Source organism: Cnephaeus nilssonii (genome assembly GCF_951640355.1).
Source record: "Cnephaeus nilssonii genome assembly, chromosome: 18".
Taxonomy (NCBI): Eukaryota; Metazoa; Chordata; class Mammalia; order Chiroptera; family Vespertilionidae; genus Cnephaeus; species Cnephaeus nilssonii.
The window spans coordinates 55,300,634-55,315,610 of NC_137089.1; the positions used below are offsets into that span (position 1 = coordinate 55,300,634).

General features: G+C 49.2%; 1 protein-coding gene across 4 annotated transcripts in view; it reads left to right on the top strand.

Moving 5' to 3' along the window:
* RIPK2 (receptor interacting serine/threonine kinase 2) overlaps window positions 1-12,370 on the top strand; it is a 41,496-nt gene extending 29,126 nt beyond the window's left edge. For 2 of the 4 annotated variants that reach the window (XM_079796275.1, XM_079796278.1), the window contains exons 7-11: window positions 3,520-3,605; window positions 6,735-6,821; window positions 7,750-7,843; window positions 9,167-9,316; window positions 10,080-10,481. In XM_079796275.1, coding sequence (XP_079652401.1) covers window positions 3,520-3,605; window positions 6,735-6,821; window positions 7,750-7,843; window positions 9,167-9,316; window positions 10,080-10,417 — 755 coding nt within the window. In that variant the 3' untranslated portion in view covers window positions 10,418-10,481. The other 2 variants (XM_079796277.1, XM_079796276.1) reach the window with 2 other exon arrangements.
* Window positions 12,371-14,977: the final 2,607 nt, after the last annotated feature.

The window sequence follows — 14,977 nt, forward strand, 5'->3', positions numbered from 1 at the left end:
CTCTCTGAAATCAATAAAACTATATTTTTTAAAAACCCACTCTTTCATATATTTTGTCTGGCTTTTTTGGCTTTTTCAGGCAGGAGGGTAAATCGGTCCCTGTTCCATCTTGGCCAAGTGGAAGTCCCTGGTTTCTCTTTATTTTACTTTGTTGTTTTTAATCCTTACCGAGGATATTTTTCCATTGGTTTTTAGAGAGAGTGGAAGAGAGACAGAAATATCGATGTGAGAGAAACACATCGATTGATTGCCTCCTGCACGCACCCAGCCAGGGCCCAGACCAGGGAGGAGCCTGCAACCGAGGTCCGTGCCTTTAACCAGGATCGAACCCGAGACCCTTCGGTGCGCAGGCTGACGCTCTGTCCACTGAGCCAAACCAGCCAGGGCCCCGGTTTCTCTTCCAGTCAATGGCCCAAACTGGGCGCTCACACTGCTTCTGAAAGATCCGAGCTTTCCCACGGAAGCACCCGCTGTCTGGAGAGGCGGGGCTCCGGGGCTGCTCCCAGAGACTCGGGTTCTCAGAACCAGCACTGTTTTCAAAATAATAAATGCAGAACACGCTTCCCTTTTTACTCATCCTTCGAGAGTGGATTTTGCAGAAGCTAAACAAGGCGTGATGGTATCATTGCTCTAACAGATAACGCAATGTGTTCTCATATACCGTACTTTCCGGCGTATAAGACGACTGGGCGTATAAGATTTTCCTGGGTTAAAAAGTCGTTTCATACGCCGGAAAATACGGTATATTGGACTATATTGATGGGATTAGATATAATGGATGAGATATATTGGACTACTGTATTTTCCGGCGTATAAAACGACTTTTTAACCCAGGAAAATCTTATACGCCCAGTCGTTTTATACGCTGGAAAATACGGTACTCTTGTTTTAAGCTTTTCTGTTTTAATTTCTCATACACTAAATATCAGGAGACATGGCCACGTGTGCAGAAGCTCTTGGGGTGCTGGGTAATTGAAGAGTCCGAGCCCTAAAGGCTTGGGGGTTGCTATCTTAGATGATCATCCTGACATCTTCTCCTCTGGTGGTTTCAAGACACAAGAGAATACATCTCCTCCTCCATCATTTCTCTTCCTCCCCTCAGCTTCCAACTGTCAGAGAGCCTCAGCCCCCATCCAGGTCCTTGTCTCCTTCCTCCATACTCTGCCTAGTGCCACAGGCCCGCAATGGCCCTGTCCACCACCTCCGTGTGAGTGACACTTCCTGTGTGGCCCTGTCCACCACCTCCGTGTGAGTGACACTTCCTGTGTGGCCCTGTCCACCACCTCCGTGTGGCGCTCAGTTTTCTATCGGGAGCGCTGGCCTCTCCCTCGAGCAGCAGGTTCATTTCCTCCGAGTGATGATGGTAATTCTGAGTGTCCCCACGAGTGGGCCACTGGGAACATTGCCGCTGTGACTGCTCACCTGCCGATCCGTGTGAATGTGTTTCCATTGCTCTCAGTAACTACCTGTGAGTGCAATTGCTCAGTTTATGATAAATTTATCTGCCATTTTTTTAAAAACTGCCGAACTGTTTTCCACGGTGGCTGCATCACGTGCGTTCCCATCAGCAGGCGTGAGGTTGCGTCTGCCTGGCTGTCAGCACTCGCCGCTGTCTGCGCGCTAATTGCAGTTCTTCCCGTGGGTGTGGAGTGCTATCTCACTGTCGTTTTAATTTGCATTTCCTAATGACTGATGATGTTAAACCTGTTTTCATGCGCTTTTACTCGTTTGTATCTCCCCTTTGGTGAAATTTTATTTTTGCCCATTTTAAATTGGGTCATTTGTCTGATTAAGTCGCCCAGCGTTCTTTGTATATTCTAGACGCAAGTCCTTCAGCAGACACGGGACATGCAGAGGTGGTCTGTCAGTCTGTGGCCAGTATTTCATTTTTCTTAATAGTGTCTCTTGAAGTATAAAAGTTTTCAATATTTTGAAGTTCAGTTATCAATTTTGCACGGACCCTGTTTTTTATGTCATGTCTAAGAATTCTTTGCCTAACCCAGGACATGAAGACTCTCCTCTATTTCCACTTCGGTGCTTGTTCCGTTTCCAGTTCAGTCCACATTTGGTGTGAGGGGAAGAGTAAGTTTATGTGTCCATGTGGCTCTCCCACTGTCCCAGCGCCATTGGTGGGAATGACTATCCTGTCCCCGTTAAATGTCCTTTTCAATTTTGTCAAAAGCCAGTTGACCATAATTGGAAGGATTTAACTTTAGACTCTCAGTTCTGTTTCTGTTTCATTGATCTAGATGTCTGTCTTATTTTTTCCATCTCCCTGCTCCCCTCTTCTTTCGCAACCATCGTTTGTTCTCTGTATCTATGAGTCTGTTTTGTTTCTAGAGTCCCCATATAAATGAAATCATCTGGCATCTGTCTTTCTCTGTCTTACCTATTTCACTTAGCATAACACCCCTAGGTCCACCCATGTTGTCTCCGATGGCACGATTTCCTTGCTCTGCGTGGCCGGTCTATGCATTCCACTGGGAAGTGTGCCGCAGCCTGATCCCCGCTGTCAGTGGACACCGAGGCTGCTCCCCGTCGGGGCTTCGTAAATGCTGCAGTGAACACGGAAGTGCACATATCTATTCAGATTTGTGTTCTTGTTTTCTTTGGGTAAATATTAGAAGTGGGATTGCTGAGTCATAGGGAAGTTCTATTTTTAATTTTTTGAGGAACCTCCATATTGCTTTCCACAGGGCTGCACCAATTTACAGTCCCACCAACAGTGCACGAGGGTTCCCTTTTCTCCACATCCTCACCAGCACTTCCTATATGTTGATTTTTTTCTTTTTCTTTTTTGCTATTTGTTAATGATCAACATTGACAGGTGTGAGGTGATGCCTCATTGTGGTTTTAATTTGCATCTCCATGGTGATTAGTGATGCTAAGGACTTTCGTGTATCTATTAGTCATCTGTATGTCCTCTTTGGAGAAATGCCTGTTCAGGATCTCTGCCCATTTTTCAGTTGGATCATGTTAAGTTGTATGTGTTCCTTATACTGTATATTTTGGATATTAACCCCTTATAGGATAGGTTATTTGCAAATAATCTTCTCCCATTGAGTATGTTGTCTTTTCATTTTGTTGATGGCTTCCTTTGCTGTGCAAAAACTTTTTTGTTTATGTAGTCCCACTTGTTTGTTTTTGTTTTTGTTGGCCTGTCTGAGGAGACACACTGGGCCTGGGGCCTTTTAGAGAGAGATGGGACATGCGGAGGCTAGATGCTGCTTCTTTAGGAAAATCTGAATATTAAAAAGATATCACTAACACTGATGTCAGAGAGTTTATTGCCTGTTTTTTTCTAGAATTTTTATTGTTCTGGGTCTTATATTTAAGTTTAATCCATTTTACGTTTGCTTTTGTTTATGGTGTATATATGATATCTTTATGCCTGTAATAAAGGCTGTTAAGACAGTTAATTGTCATTAGTGGGAAAAATTGACTTAGGGCCTTATCAGTTAAATATTAGCTGATTTAATGACTGGATGCAATCTGAACTCTAATTTTTTTCTTATTTAGAATGTTTAATAGAACTTGAGCCAGTCCTGAGAACATATGAAGAGATAACTTTTCTTGAAGCTGTTTTGCAACTAAAGAAAACCAAGGTAAATAATTGCTAAATGAAATGCTGGAAATCAGACTTTAAACAACTATGACTTTCAGTTTAGTTCGTAATTCTTACCTGTGTACTTTTCACAAGTATGGGCTACTGTACTGGGACGGAGTTTGTCAGAGATTATAAATGCTGTCCTTCTGTCACTGAGGGCTTTTCCATGCCATTCGGATGGCACCTCCAGATTCCAGGCATTTCCAGAACTCCTGTATATTACATTGTAATATAAAATGTGTCATGACACTTCTCCAAAGTGGACATACAGATGGCCAAGAGACATACGGAAAAAATGCTCAGAGTCACTAATTATCAGAGAGATGACAATGAGGTACCACCTCACACCTGTCAGATTGGCTAACATCAATAGATGACAAATTCTGGCTAGGATGTAGAGAAAAGGGAACCCTTGTGCACTGCTGGTGGGAATGCAGACTGGTGCAGCCACTGTGGAAAACACTATGGAGTCTCCTCAAAAAATTAAAAATGGAACTGCCATTTGACCCAGTGATCCCGCTTCTAGGAATATATCCCAAGAAGCTAGAAACACCCATCAGAAAGGATATATGCACCCCTATTTCATAGCAGCACAATTTACAACAGCTAAGATCTGGAAACAGCCCAAGTGCCCATCGGCAGATGAATGGATAAAAGAGCTGTGGTAATTTACACCAGGGAATACTATGCAGCTAGTAACAAAGAAAGAACTCTTATCTTTTAAGGATGGGCCTGGAGAGTGTTATGCTAAGTGAAATGAGCCAAGAAAAACAAATATTACATGATCTTATGAACAAAATAAACTGATGAACAAAATAGATCCAGAGACATGGAAGCATGAAACAGGCTGACGGATTTCAGAGGGAAGGCAGGGGGTGGGGGCCAGGTGGGGAGAGATTAACCAGAGAACTTACATGCACGGATGGACACAGACAATGGAGTGGTGAAGGCCTGGGAGGGGTGGGTGCGGGGGGAGGGGTTCAGTGGAAAAACCAAACAAACATGCCCAGCCAGGTGACTCAGAGGTTGAGCATCGACCTATGAATCAGGAGGTCACAGTTCAATTCCTGGTCAGGGCTCAATCCCCAGTGTGAGGCATGCAAAAGGCTCAATGATTCCCTCTCATCATTGGTGTTTCTATCTCTCTCTCCCTCTCCCTTCCTCTCTGAAATCAATAAAGATATATTTTTAAAAAACAAACAAAGTGGGCATCTGTAATACTTTAAACAATAAAGAAAAAAAAGAGAGGAAAGAAAAGAAATAAGACAGAAAGGAAAAAATAACGTGTCATGAATGCCAGTGTGTACAATGAATTCCTTAAATCAACTTTTTAATCCACACGTGTTTCCCTAAATCTGTCTGGGTCCTTAGACTTCTCTTTGTCCAGTGTCCTTGGCTTTTCTGTGATGTATAGTAAGTTAAGCTGTAGGACTTTTATTAAGTGCATTTTATTTTGTGTATTATTTGAGGGTTAATACACAAAATGTTTATTTTTAAATTGCTTTTTGGTTTTGTTATCCTGTCACTGGATGTTGTGTAAACTGTCTCTGTTGATGTGGGTCCAGGGCAGTTGTCTTCCTGGCTCGTGCAGATGAGAAGAACTGAAGGAACCCAACACTGCAGGTTTTCTCAACATTAAAGCTGTTTAAAAAGCCACTGCAGTCCCTCGGGGGCAGAGTAAGCATAGCTCAGCACTTGGATTTCCTTATGTTGCCTTTGAAATGTGACATGGTCCCGTTTGCAGGGTCGATTGACGACAGCCTGTGATGTAGAAGGGACATGCATAAAGGAAACGGCTTTCCTTAACCAAGCTAAGAATTGATGGGACAATGCTAGTTGGAGCCTGAGTGATCTAAGGAACTAAGGAGAAACTTTGTTAATGCTTTTGATAACTTTTTACTGACTTATCCACTTATGAGTAGGGACAGTGTTTTCCAGAACATTCCATTTTCTCCACTTCTTAGTAGATACAAACTTCAACATTTCTTTTTGCTTTATCTTTTCAGTTCTCTTTTCTTTCCTCATAACTTTCTCTTCTTCTAAGCAAGGTGGACAGAAGGATCTGCTTTCTTGGTTTTAAAGTGGAAAAGAACCATTCCAGTTCCTTTTTCCCCAAACAACTCATATTAGGATCTGTATTTAAAACTGTTAATTTTTAGAAGTTTTGGCTTTTTAAATAAAGTACTTTAAGTTATATAATTTTAAGTACTTGAATATCCTATATAATAAAAGGCTAATATGCAAATCGATCAAACGGCAGAATGACCAGTCACTATGATGCACACTGACCACCAGGGGGCAGACGCTCAATGCAGGAGCTGCCCCTTGGTGGTCAGTGCGCTCTGACAGGGGGAGCACAGCTCAACCAGAAGCCAGACTCACGCTGGCAAGCGCAGCAGTGGTGGCAGGAGCGCTAAGGATGTCTGACTGAGCGGGCCTAAGCTGTCAGTCAGACATCCCCCGAGAGCTCCGGACTGTGAGAGGGCACAGGCTGGGCTGAGGGGAACCCTCCGCCCCTGTGCACGAATTTCGTGCACCAGGCCTCTAGTTATTTAATAATAGCATCACTTTCCTCATTGTTTTTAACTTACTGTATTGTTTTCACTTAGAGTTGTTATAGTTATTCTTTAACTTTTTTTTAAAAAGTTTATGTTGCGCGGCCGGTGTGTCTCAGTGGTTGAGCGTCAACCTATGAACCAGGAGGTCATGGTTCAATTCCTGGTCATGGCACATGCCCTGGTTCCAGGTTCAATCCTCAGTAGTGTGTAGGAAGCAGCCAATCAGTGATTCTCTTCCATCATTGATGTTTCTCTCTCTCCCTCTCCCTCTCCCTCTCCCTTCCTCTCTGAAATCAATAAAAAAGATATATATTTCAAATCCTTATATCAGTACTGTGAAACTCGTAGGACAGGAATCTCTTTGCCATTGCACAAAGGTGCGTGGATGTCAATGACACACGCCCACACAGCCAGCCCACACGGGGCCAGGAATAGAATATAAATTTAAGGTTTTTCATAAAGAAATTGTTGAAAACAAAGATCACCATTTAGGATAAGCTGATTTGTTTGAGAATTTTACTCATGTGATTTGTTACTCCAGTTAAAGCACACGTATGTGTCCGCTCCAGGTGCAGAGCGATCTGAGTGCTGTCCGCTTAGGTGACAAGAAATCGGACGTGTCTCTGAACCTCTCTCTAAGTCACAGTCCACAAGAGGTAAGCACAGCTTCGGCTGATAAACTCAAAACATGAGAAGAATACGGACGGTCATCCCATCTAAGTCCGGGGAGGTCCTGGCATCTGCCCATGGCCCAGGGCCTTGACGGCTGGAACTCCCTCATCCAGTCCCTGCTCCTCGCCCGCCATCCCTCGGCCTGTGTGGCGCGCTGTGTCCCCGCGGGTCGGCGTGGGGGACGTTGCTCCGGTGGTGCTGGGCCCGTCCTGACCGAGCTCCGCACTGTCCGTCTGCCTGTCCTTCCCTCTCCCGGGAGGAGCGGCAGGAGGGCGCCACGGTGATGCTGTCGCGAGGAAGGTCTGAGAGGCACTCACCCGGGCTTCCTGCATCGGTCACTTCTCTTAAGAACACGTATGTTCACTTTGCAGATTCAGAAAAGACCTTCAAAATGAGCGCTGCCGCACCGCCCATGGTCTTTAGATCTGCTTTCCGTACCACCTCCTGCTCTCAGAGCCCCCGTGCACACTGTAGATAGAGAGGCAGACATCACCGGGAGAGCCCGGCGCCCGAGGCGGAAGCCTGGTCGAGGCGCATGCGTGACTCCGCCACTTCCGTGGGCTCCGTGGGCGGGGGGGGGCTGTGGGCAGAGGGGGCACCTGCTTAGGTAACCAGAGTTGCAGATTTCAAATTTCTCACCAACTGTACAGAGCCTCTAAAATCATATAGCAAATACTGGGAAAGTTATGATTTCTAATATATTTAATTATTGTACACCCCCAATTTAAGTTGATTTTAAAAATCAGGTTTTTTTGTTTATTTGATATATGTGGTTTTTTCTTTGTACGGTATAACTGTCGTTTTGATTCTTTGCTTATGATAAGCCACAAGCAAGAACTGTTTAGAGATTAAAGCTGTATAACTTTAAATGACTTTTCTTTAACCTAAACCCTGCGTCCCTGTTTGCCTCAGGAATCGTGTGGGTCTTTTCAGCGTCATAGACGCAGCAGTTCTCCCGGAGCCGCCGGGTTCCTGTCCGCGCCTCAGCACAGTGACTGTGCATCTGGTACGTACGGTTTGTAGTCGGTACGGCTTACCGTTTTCCATTTTCTTCCAAGCTGATGTTCTTGGCAAACAATCGGTTTGTATGGCACACGTCTCCCATTTGCATCCATGGCGCATGTTCACAAAGGGACAGACAGTACAGTCCTGGGGTGTTCAAGAGACCCCCTCACGTGTGAAAGGCATGCTGCTGGGCAGTACAGGGAAATACGGAACAGTCTCTGTGAGAAAGAGGAGCAGTGTGTCTGCGTGCACACAGTGTGGCCGCAGGGGGTGCAGGGGAGGTGCCGGAGCTGTGGATGGGGAGGGCGTCTTCCTAGCAGCCTAAGGGACTCTGGGTCCCATGGCCAGGAGCTGCACGTCCGCGCTGGGAGCAGGTGTTTTGATCCGTGTTTTCACGTCGCTCTGCTCAGCTCTGCCATCACCAAGAACTTGCTGGAGGAGGCTGAACCCGTCGTTACGAAGGGTGGGCATTCCAGGCCCAGCGACAGCGTTGGGGCTCGGGTTCGCGGGGCGCACGGACAGGGAGGCCAGGTGTGGTGAGGCCGACCAGGCTGCGCTGTCTGGCTTTCCCTTGGGTGGGGAGCCACCACTGCACGCTTCTGAGCAAGGGAGTGACAGGGTGAAGTCCTTTGCTGTAGGAAGTCTTGTCCTGGCCGGACTCTAGTCTATTTGGGGAGAGCAAGGAGATGGGGGGTGGGGGGGACAGCTGAGAGACTAGGAGGCCTGATCAGAGCACAGGAGGGGCGGGTGTGGTCCCCGATAGGGTGAGGCCCTCCTCTGGCAGGAGGGACAGAGAAGCCGGGACTGGGAGAGCATGGGTGCTAGTGACCAAGACGGGTTTAAAGTTCAGGTATTAAGTTTTAATGTTTTTAATGAGGCGTTCAGCAGCGTGCATGAGGGCGATGTCCAGTTGGCTGCTTAAAATGGGAGACGGAGGTTCTGTGAAGTCAGAAAAGGTAATTACACGGACTTGGGAAGAGAGGTGACCGCTGAGGCCCTGCGGTGGCTGGGTACCAAGGAGAGCATGGGAAACACGTCACACACCGAGTTAGAGGACAGCTCAAACTGCGGAGACGCAGAGGGGGGGCGGCGAGAGAAGTAAGATCCATGAGGTGTCATTCACATGGACAGACAGACAGGGAGAGTCTGGGAAAGCGTTCGGTGTAAGCCCTCCTGTTCTCAAGAGCCTTTATTTCCAACCCAGGTGTGCACGCAGCTCGAGCAGCAGCGCGGTGGACACTGTTGTCCTCCCCCGCGTGGCCCGTGCTGCCCGGAGCTGCAGGAGGAGCTGGGACGTCCTCCCAGCGGCAATGTTGTCTTTCAGGAAAAACCCAGGACCGCTCCGCCCTGCTTCCCCGCCCGGCCAGCCACAGCTGGGATGATGTGTCCGCGGCGCCCACGGCCCTGTTCTGTGACCAGGACACCGCCCCGTGCTCCTTGGCAATACACCCCCTCTCAGCCGAGGGAAACTCAGGTAAATTTCGGCTGCGAGACACGCATCAGTGATGCCGCTCAGCTCTGCACTCTGCCCAGTAGGTCTGCCAGGTCAGTGGTGCTGTCTTCACTCCCCAAGATGGCAAACACGTGCATTCTGCAGTCGGGAAGCACTTCCAGCCCCAGCAGCCGCACGTGGTCACAGCTCAGTGGCCGCGTGGTCACCGCTCAGTGGCCGCGTGGTCACCGCTCAGTGGCCGCGTGGTCACCGCTCAGTGGCCGTGTGGTCACCGCTCAGTGGCCGCGTGGTCACAGCTCAGTGGCCGTGTGGTCACCGCTCAGTGGCCGCGTGGTCACCGCTCAGTGGCCGTGTGGTCACAGCTCAGTGGCCGCGTGGTCACCGCTCAGTGGCCGCGTGGTCACAGCTCAGTGGCAATCCCTCAAGGTCTGGGGAGGGAAGGCGGCTGGGTGAAGGGGTGACCGGATACGTTACTAAAGGCAAAGTTGCTTTTGTTTATCTAACAAATATGCAGGTATCTTTTACACATTTTTTAAAAACCTGGAAAATGGTTTTGCCCCACGATTTATAGCAGATAAAAAGGCAGTGCTTTTCCGGGAGGGATGAGAAGAGATAACTCAAATATCTGAATGTTTCCTGAAAATTAACAGCATCCCCCAAAATGCTGGTTTTCCATATCCGCAGTCACAGTGAGAACAGGTCTGTGCCTCCTCGTTTGTTTTCATCCTGTTTTCTTCCTTGCACGTGTCTGTCCTCGCCTCTGCCTGTCCCCGGCTCCCTGCAGAGCGCTCGCAGCCCGGGGTGGCCCAGCAGTGGATCCAGAGCAAAAGGGAGGATGTCGTGAGCCAGATGACCGAGGCCTGCCTCAACCAGGCGCTGGACGCCCTGCTGTCCCGGGACCTGATCATGAAGGAGGACTATGAACTCATCAGCACCAAGCCCACGAGGACCGCCAAAGTCAGGCAGCTGCTGGACACCACTGACATCCAGGGAGAGGGATTTGCCAGAGTCATAGTGCAGAAGCTGAAGGACAACAAGCAGATGGGCCTCCAGCCCTACCCGGACATGCTGCCCGCTTCTCGGTCACCATCCCTACTCTTAATTCAAAACAAAAGCTTATAGGGGACTCGTTTTCAAGAAGAAAAGTCAGCTTATTAAAAGGTATTTTATATTTCTCTTGCCCTGACCAGATTGTTTTTATGAAATCCATGTGAGTCTTAGTAGCTTTAATGAAGTTTCTCCTTCAGGTAAATATTAGTCTCCTCCATGACATTACAGTCTTTTTAAAATTAAAATAGTAGAAGGTATGCATTTTGCTACATAGTTCAATTTTTGTCTCTTTGGTTAATTGAAACTATTTTTTTTGTCTTATTTATTTTTATTGATTTTAGAGAGAGGGGAGAGGAGAGCGAGAGGGAGGAAGAAACATGGATTGGTTGCCTCCCATTCACACACTGACTGGGGAGCGAAGCTGAAACCTAGGTATGTGCCCTGACTGGGAATGCTCCCCGCAGCCGAGCCACCACCGGCCGGGGCAATGGGAGCTGCTTTCCAATGTGATGTTGCGCACTTCCTGTACACGGTGACTGTGTCGGCATCAGGCACGTCCATGGAAGCGCCTCACATTCACTCTGGGTTCTGCATGGCTGTGTGAGCTGTCTCGCGTCTGCACTGCGCCCTCTACACTCAGCAGAGCACAGCCTTCTGACCGGCCATCCAGCTCCATCCTCTCCTACAGGGTGTGCATTAGACTGTGGTCCAGAACATGTTTTTGTTTTTGTCTTTAATATATTTTTATTGATGTCAGAGAAACGGAGAGGGAGAGAGAGAGAAACATCAATGATGAGAGAGAATCACTGATCGGCTGCCTCCTGGGGACCGAGCCCGCAACCAGGCATGTGCCCTGACCAGGAATCGAACCGCGACCTCCTGGTTCCTAGGTCGACACTCGACCACTGAGCCACGCCGGCCGGGCCAGATTACATTTTTAAATGTTATTTATTGAATTCTTCTTTTATGGGTAAAACAATACAAAGTATATAAAGAAAAATATTCATCTTTCAACATGTGTTTCTACCTCCCTTTCTGCCCTCAGCCGACAGCCTGGGTGTGGACAGGTGCTGGTCCTTGCCCCTCCTTCCCTCACCTGGGGCGGCGTTCCTTCGCAGCATTGCAGCAGCAGCCTGCTCTGTGCCCGGAGCAGCCTCGGTCCGTCACGCAGTACCTCGCCCGTCCTCTTTAACGGCTGCATAATACCACCAGGGCGGCTTTTTTCTTTTCCCTTTTTTTTAATATGGTTTATAGATTTTTAGAGAGAGCGGAGGGAGAGGGAGAGAGAAATAGCAACATTGATGAGAGAGAACCATCATTCGGCTGCCTCCTGCATGCCCCCTACTGGGGATCGAGCCTGCAACCCTGGCATGTTCCCTGACCGGGAATCGAACCCTGACCTCTTGGTTCCTGGGTTGACGCTCAACCACTGAGCCACACTGGCTGGGTGGCCTTTTTTTTTTTTTTTTTTAAGATATAGTGAGTTCTTTTTTGGTTAATTGGGTTATGTCACTAAGTGAAAATGCCCTTCCCTGAAAATGTTTGTTAGCAATGTCAGCAGAAAGCGTGACACAGGACAGATGGGAAAGCACCGCTCTCAGGAGCACTGCCCCCTCAGTGTGAGAACATGAGGAAAAGCGAAATGACTGATGGCGTTGAGGCAGCTAAATATTTTACTAAAAATATGTATTTCCATCTCCATGTTGGAGCTTGACATTAACCTGCGGTGCCTCTGGGAATATGGAATTAACGTGAGAGATGGAGCAGTGGGTGAGCTGTCTGTTACCACGCCTATCGTTTTTAAAGTGCGAGGATAAAGGTTCAATTTGAGAAATAAATTGAGAAAAAAAGTGTCTTTTCTTTTGAAGGTTTTACCCTTTCTGTACACATATTCTAAAATTTCAATTATTTTAAATCTTGATGCTTTCCAATTAGCCTTCGTATCGGTTTGATGATGTGGTCCTCTGAGTGGTAAAGTGAACTTTGCCCTGCTTCTTCCATTCTGCCTAGATCTAAACACTCGGCCTTCCCGCCACTCTGCGTGTGGTCCGTGCACAGCAATCACTGTCGCCCATGACTTACCATAAGGGAGCATGTAGCCATGCACAGATAACCACGCATGGTGACTCAGAAGATGAAGCCGAGGGTCCCGGGGGACCTGCAGTCAGCCCTTGTAGACCTGCTGCCACCCCTGCAGCCAGGTTTCATTGTAGCCCATGTGCAGCGTGACATTTAGGAAAAGGGTGACGGGTGTGCAGGAGGTGTGTTTAGGGAAGGGGTGACGGGTGTGCAGTAGGTGTGTTTAGGGAAGGGTGACCTGTGTGCAGTAGGTGTGTTTAGGGAAAGGGTGACGGGTGTGCAGTAGGTGTGTTTAGGGAAAGGGTGACGGGTGTGCAGGAGGTGTGTTTAGGGAAAGGGTGACGGGTGTGCAGGAGGTGTGTTTAGGGAAGGGGTGACGGGTGTGCAGTAGGTGTGTTTAGGGAAGGGTGACCTGTGTGCAGTAGGTGTGTTTAGGGAAAGGGTGACGGGTGTGCAGTAGGTGTGTTTAGGGAAGGGTGACCTGTGTGCAGTAGGTGTGTTTAGGGAAAGGGTGACGGGTGTGCAGGAGGTGTGTTTAGGGAAGGGGTGACGGGTGTGCAGTAGGTGTGTTTAGGGAAGGGTGACCTGTGTGCAGTAGGTGTGTTTAGGGAAAGGGTGACGGGTGTGCAGTAGGTGTGTTTAGGGAAAGGGTGACGGGTGTGCAGGAGGTGTGTTTAGGGAAAGGGTGACGGGTGTGCAGGAGGTGTGTTTAGGGAAGGGGTGACGGGTGTGCAGTAGGTGTGTTTAGGGAAGGGTGACCTGTGTGCAGTAGGTGTGTTTAGGGAAAGGGTGACGGGTGTGCAGTAGGTGTGTTTAGGGAAGGGTGACCTGTGTGCAGTAGGTGTGTTTAGGGAAAGGGTGACGGGTGTGCAGGAGGTGTGTTTAGGGAAGGGTGACGGGTGTGCAGTGGGTGTGCTTAGGGAAGGGGTGACGGGTGTGCAGTAGGTGTGTTTAGGGAAGGGGTGACGGGTGTGCAGGAGGTGTGTTTAGGGAAGGGTGACGGGTGTGCAGTGGGTGTGCTTAGGGAAGGGGTGACGGGTGTGCAGTAGGTGTGTTTAGGGAAGGGTGACGGGTGTGCAGTAGGTGTGTTTAGGGAAGGGTGACGGGTGTGCAGTAGGTGTATGTAGAGAAGGGGTGACGGGTGTGCAGGAGGTGTGTTTAGGGAAGGGTGATGGGTGTGCAGTAGGTGTGTTTAGGGAAGGGGTGACGGGTGTGCAGTAGGTGTGTTTAGGGAAAGGGTGACGGGTGTGCAGGAGGTGTGTTTAGGGAAGGGGTGACGGGTGTGCAGGAGGTGTGTTTAGGGAAAGGGTGACGGGTGTGCAGGAGGTGTGTTTAGGGAAGGGTGACGGGTGTGCAGTAGGTGTGTTTAGGGAAAGGGTGACGGGTGTGCAGTAGGTGTGTTTAGGGAAAGGGTGACGGGTGTGCAGGAGGTGTGTTTAAGGAAAGGGTGATGGGTGTGCAGTAGGTGTGTTTAGGGAAAGGGTGACAGGTGTGCAGGAGGTGTGTTTAAGGAAAGGGTGATGGGTGTGCAGTAGGTGTGTTTAGGGAAGGGGTGACGGGTGTGCAGTAGGTGTGTTTAGGGAAAGGGTGACGGGTGTGCAGGAGGTGTGTTTAAGGAAAGGGTGATGGGTGTGCAGTAGGTGTGTTTAGGGAAGGGGTGACGGGTGTGCAGGTGGTGTGTTTGGGAAGGGGTGACGGGTGTGCAGGAGGTGTGTTTAGGGAAGGGGTGACGGGTGTGCAGTAGGTATGTTTAGGGAAGGGGTGACGGGTGTGCAGGAGGTGTGTTTAGGGAAGGGGTGACGGGTGTGCAGGAGGTGTGTTTAGGGAAAGGGTGACGGGTGTGCAGAAGGTGTGTTTAGGGAAAGGGTGACGGGTGTGCAGTGGGTGTGTTTAGGGAAGGGGTGACGGGTGTGCAGGAGGTGTGTTTGGGAAGGGGTGACGGGTGTGCAGGAGGTGTGTTTAGGGAAAGGGTGACGGGTGTGCAGGAGGTGTGTTTAGGGAAGGGTGACGGGTGTGCAGTAGGTGTGTTTAGGGAAAGGGTGACGGGTGTGCAGTAGGTGTGTTTAGGGAAAGGGTGACGGGTGTGCAGGAGGTGTGTTTAAGGAAAGGGTGACGGGTGTGCAGTAGGTGTGTTTAGGGAAGGGGTGACGGGTGTGCAGTGGGTGTGTTTAGGGAAGGGGTGACGGGTGTGCAGTGGGTGTGCTTAGGGAAGGGGTGACGGGTGTGCAGTAGGTGTGTTTAGGAAAAGGATAACATGTATGCCGAGTATACCATGTCAGATGAGAAGCAGGCCTAGCATGGAGGAGGCACGTTCGAATGTCTTTTTCGTGGTCACTCCCTGGGATGAGCTGGAGACAAATGAGGGCACCACGTCTTGGCATCACAGCTCCCAAGACACTCCGGGTGCAGCAGCAGCTGTGCTGCCCGTGGCCTGCGGACCTGGTGCTCGGTGACATCAGGGGAGCTCGGTGACATGGGGGCGCTGGGGCGCTCGGTGATGTCGGGGAGCTCGGTGACGTCGGGGGCGCTCGGTGATGTCGGGGAGCTTGGTGA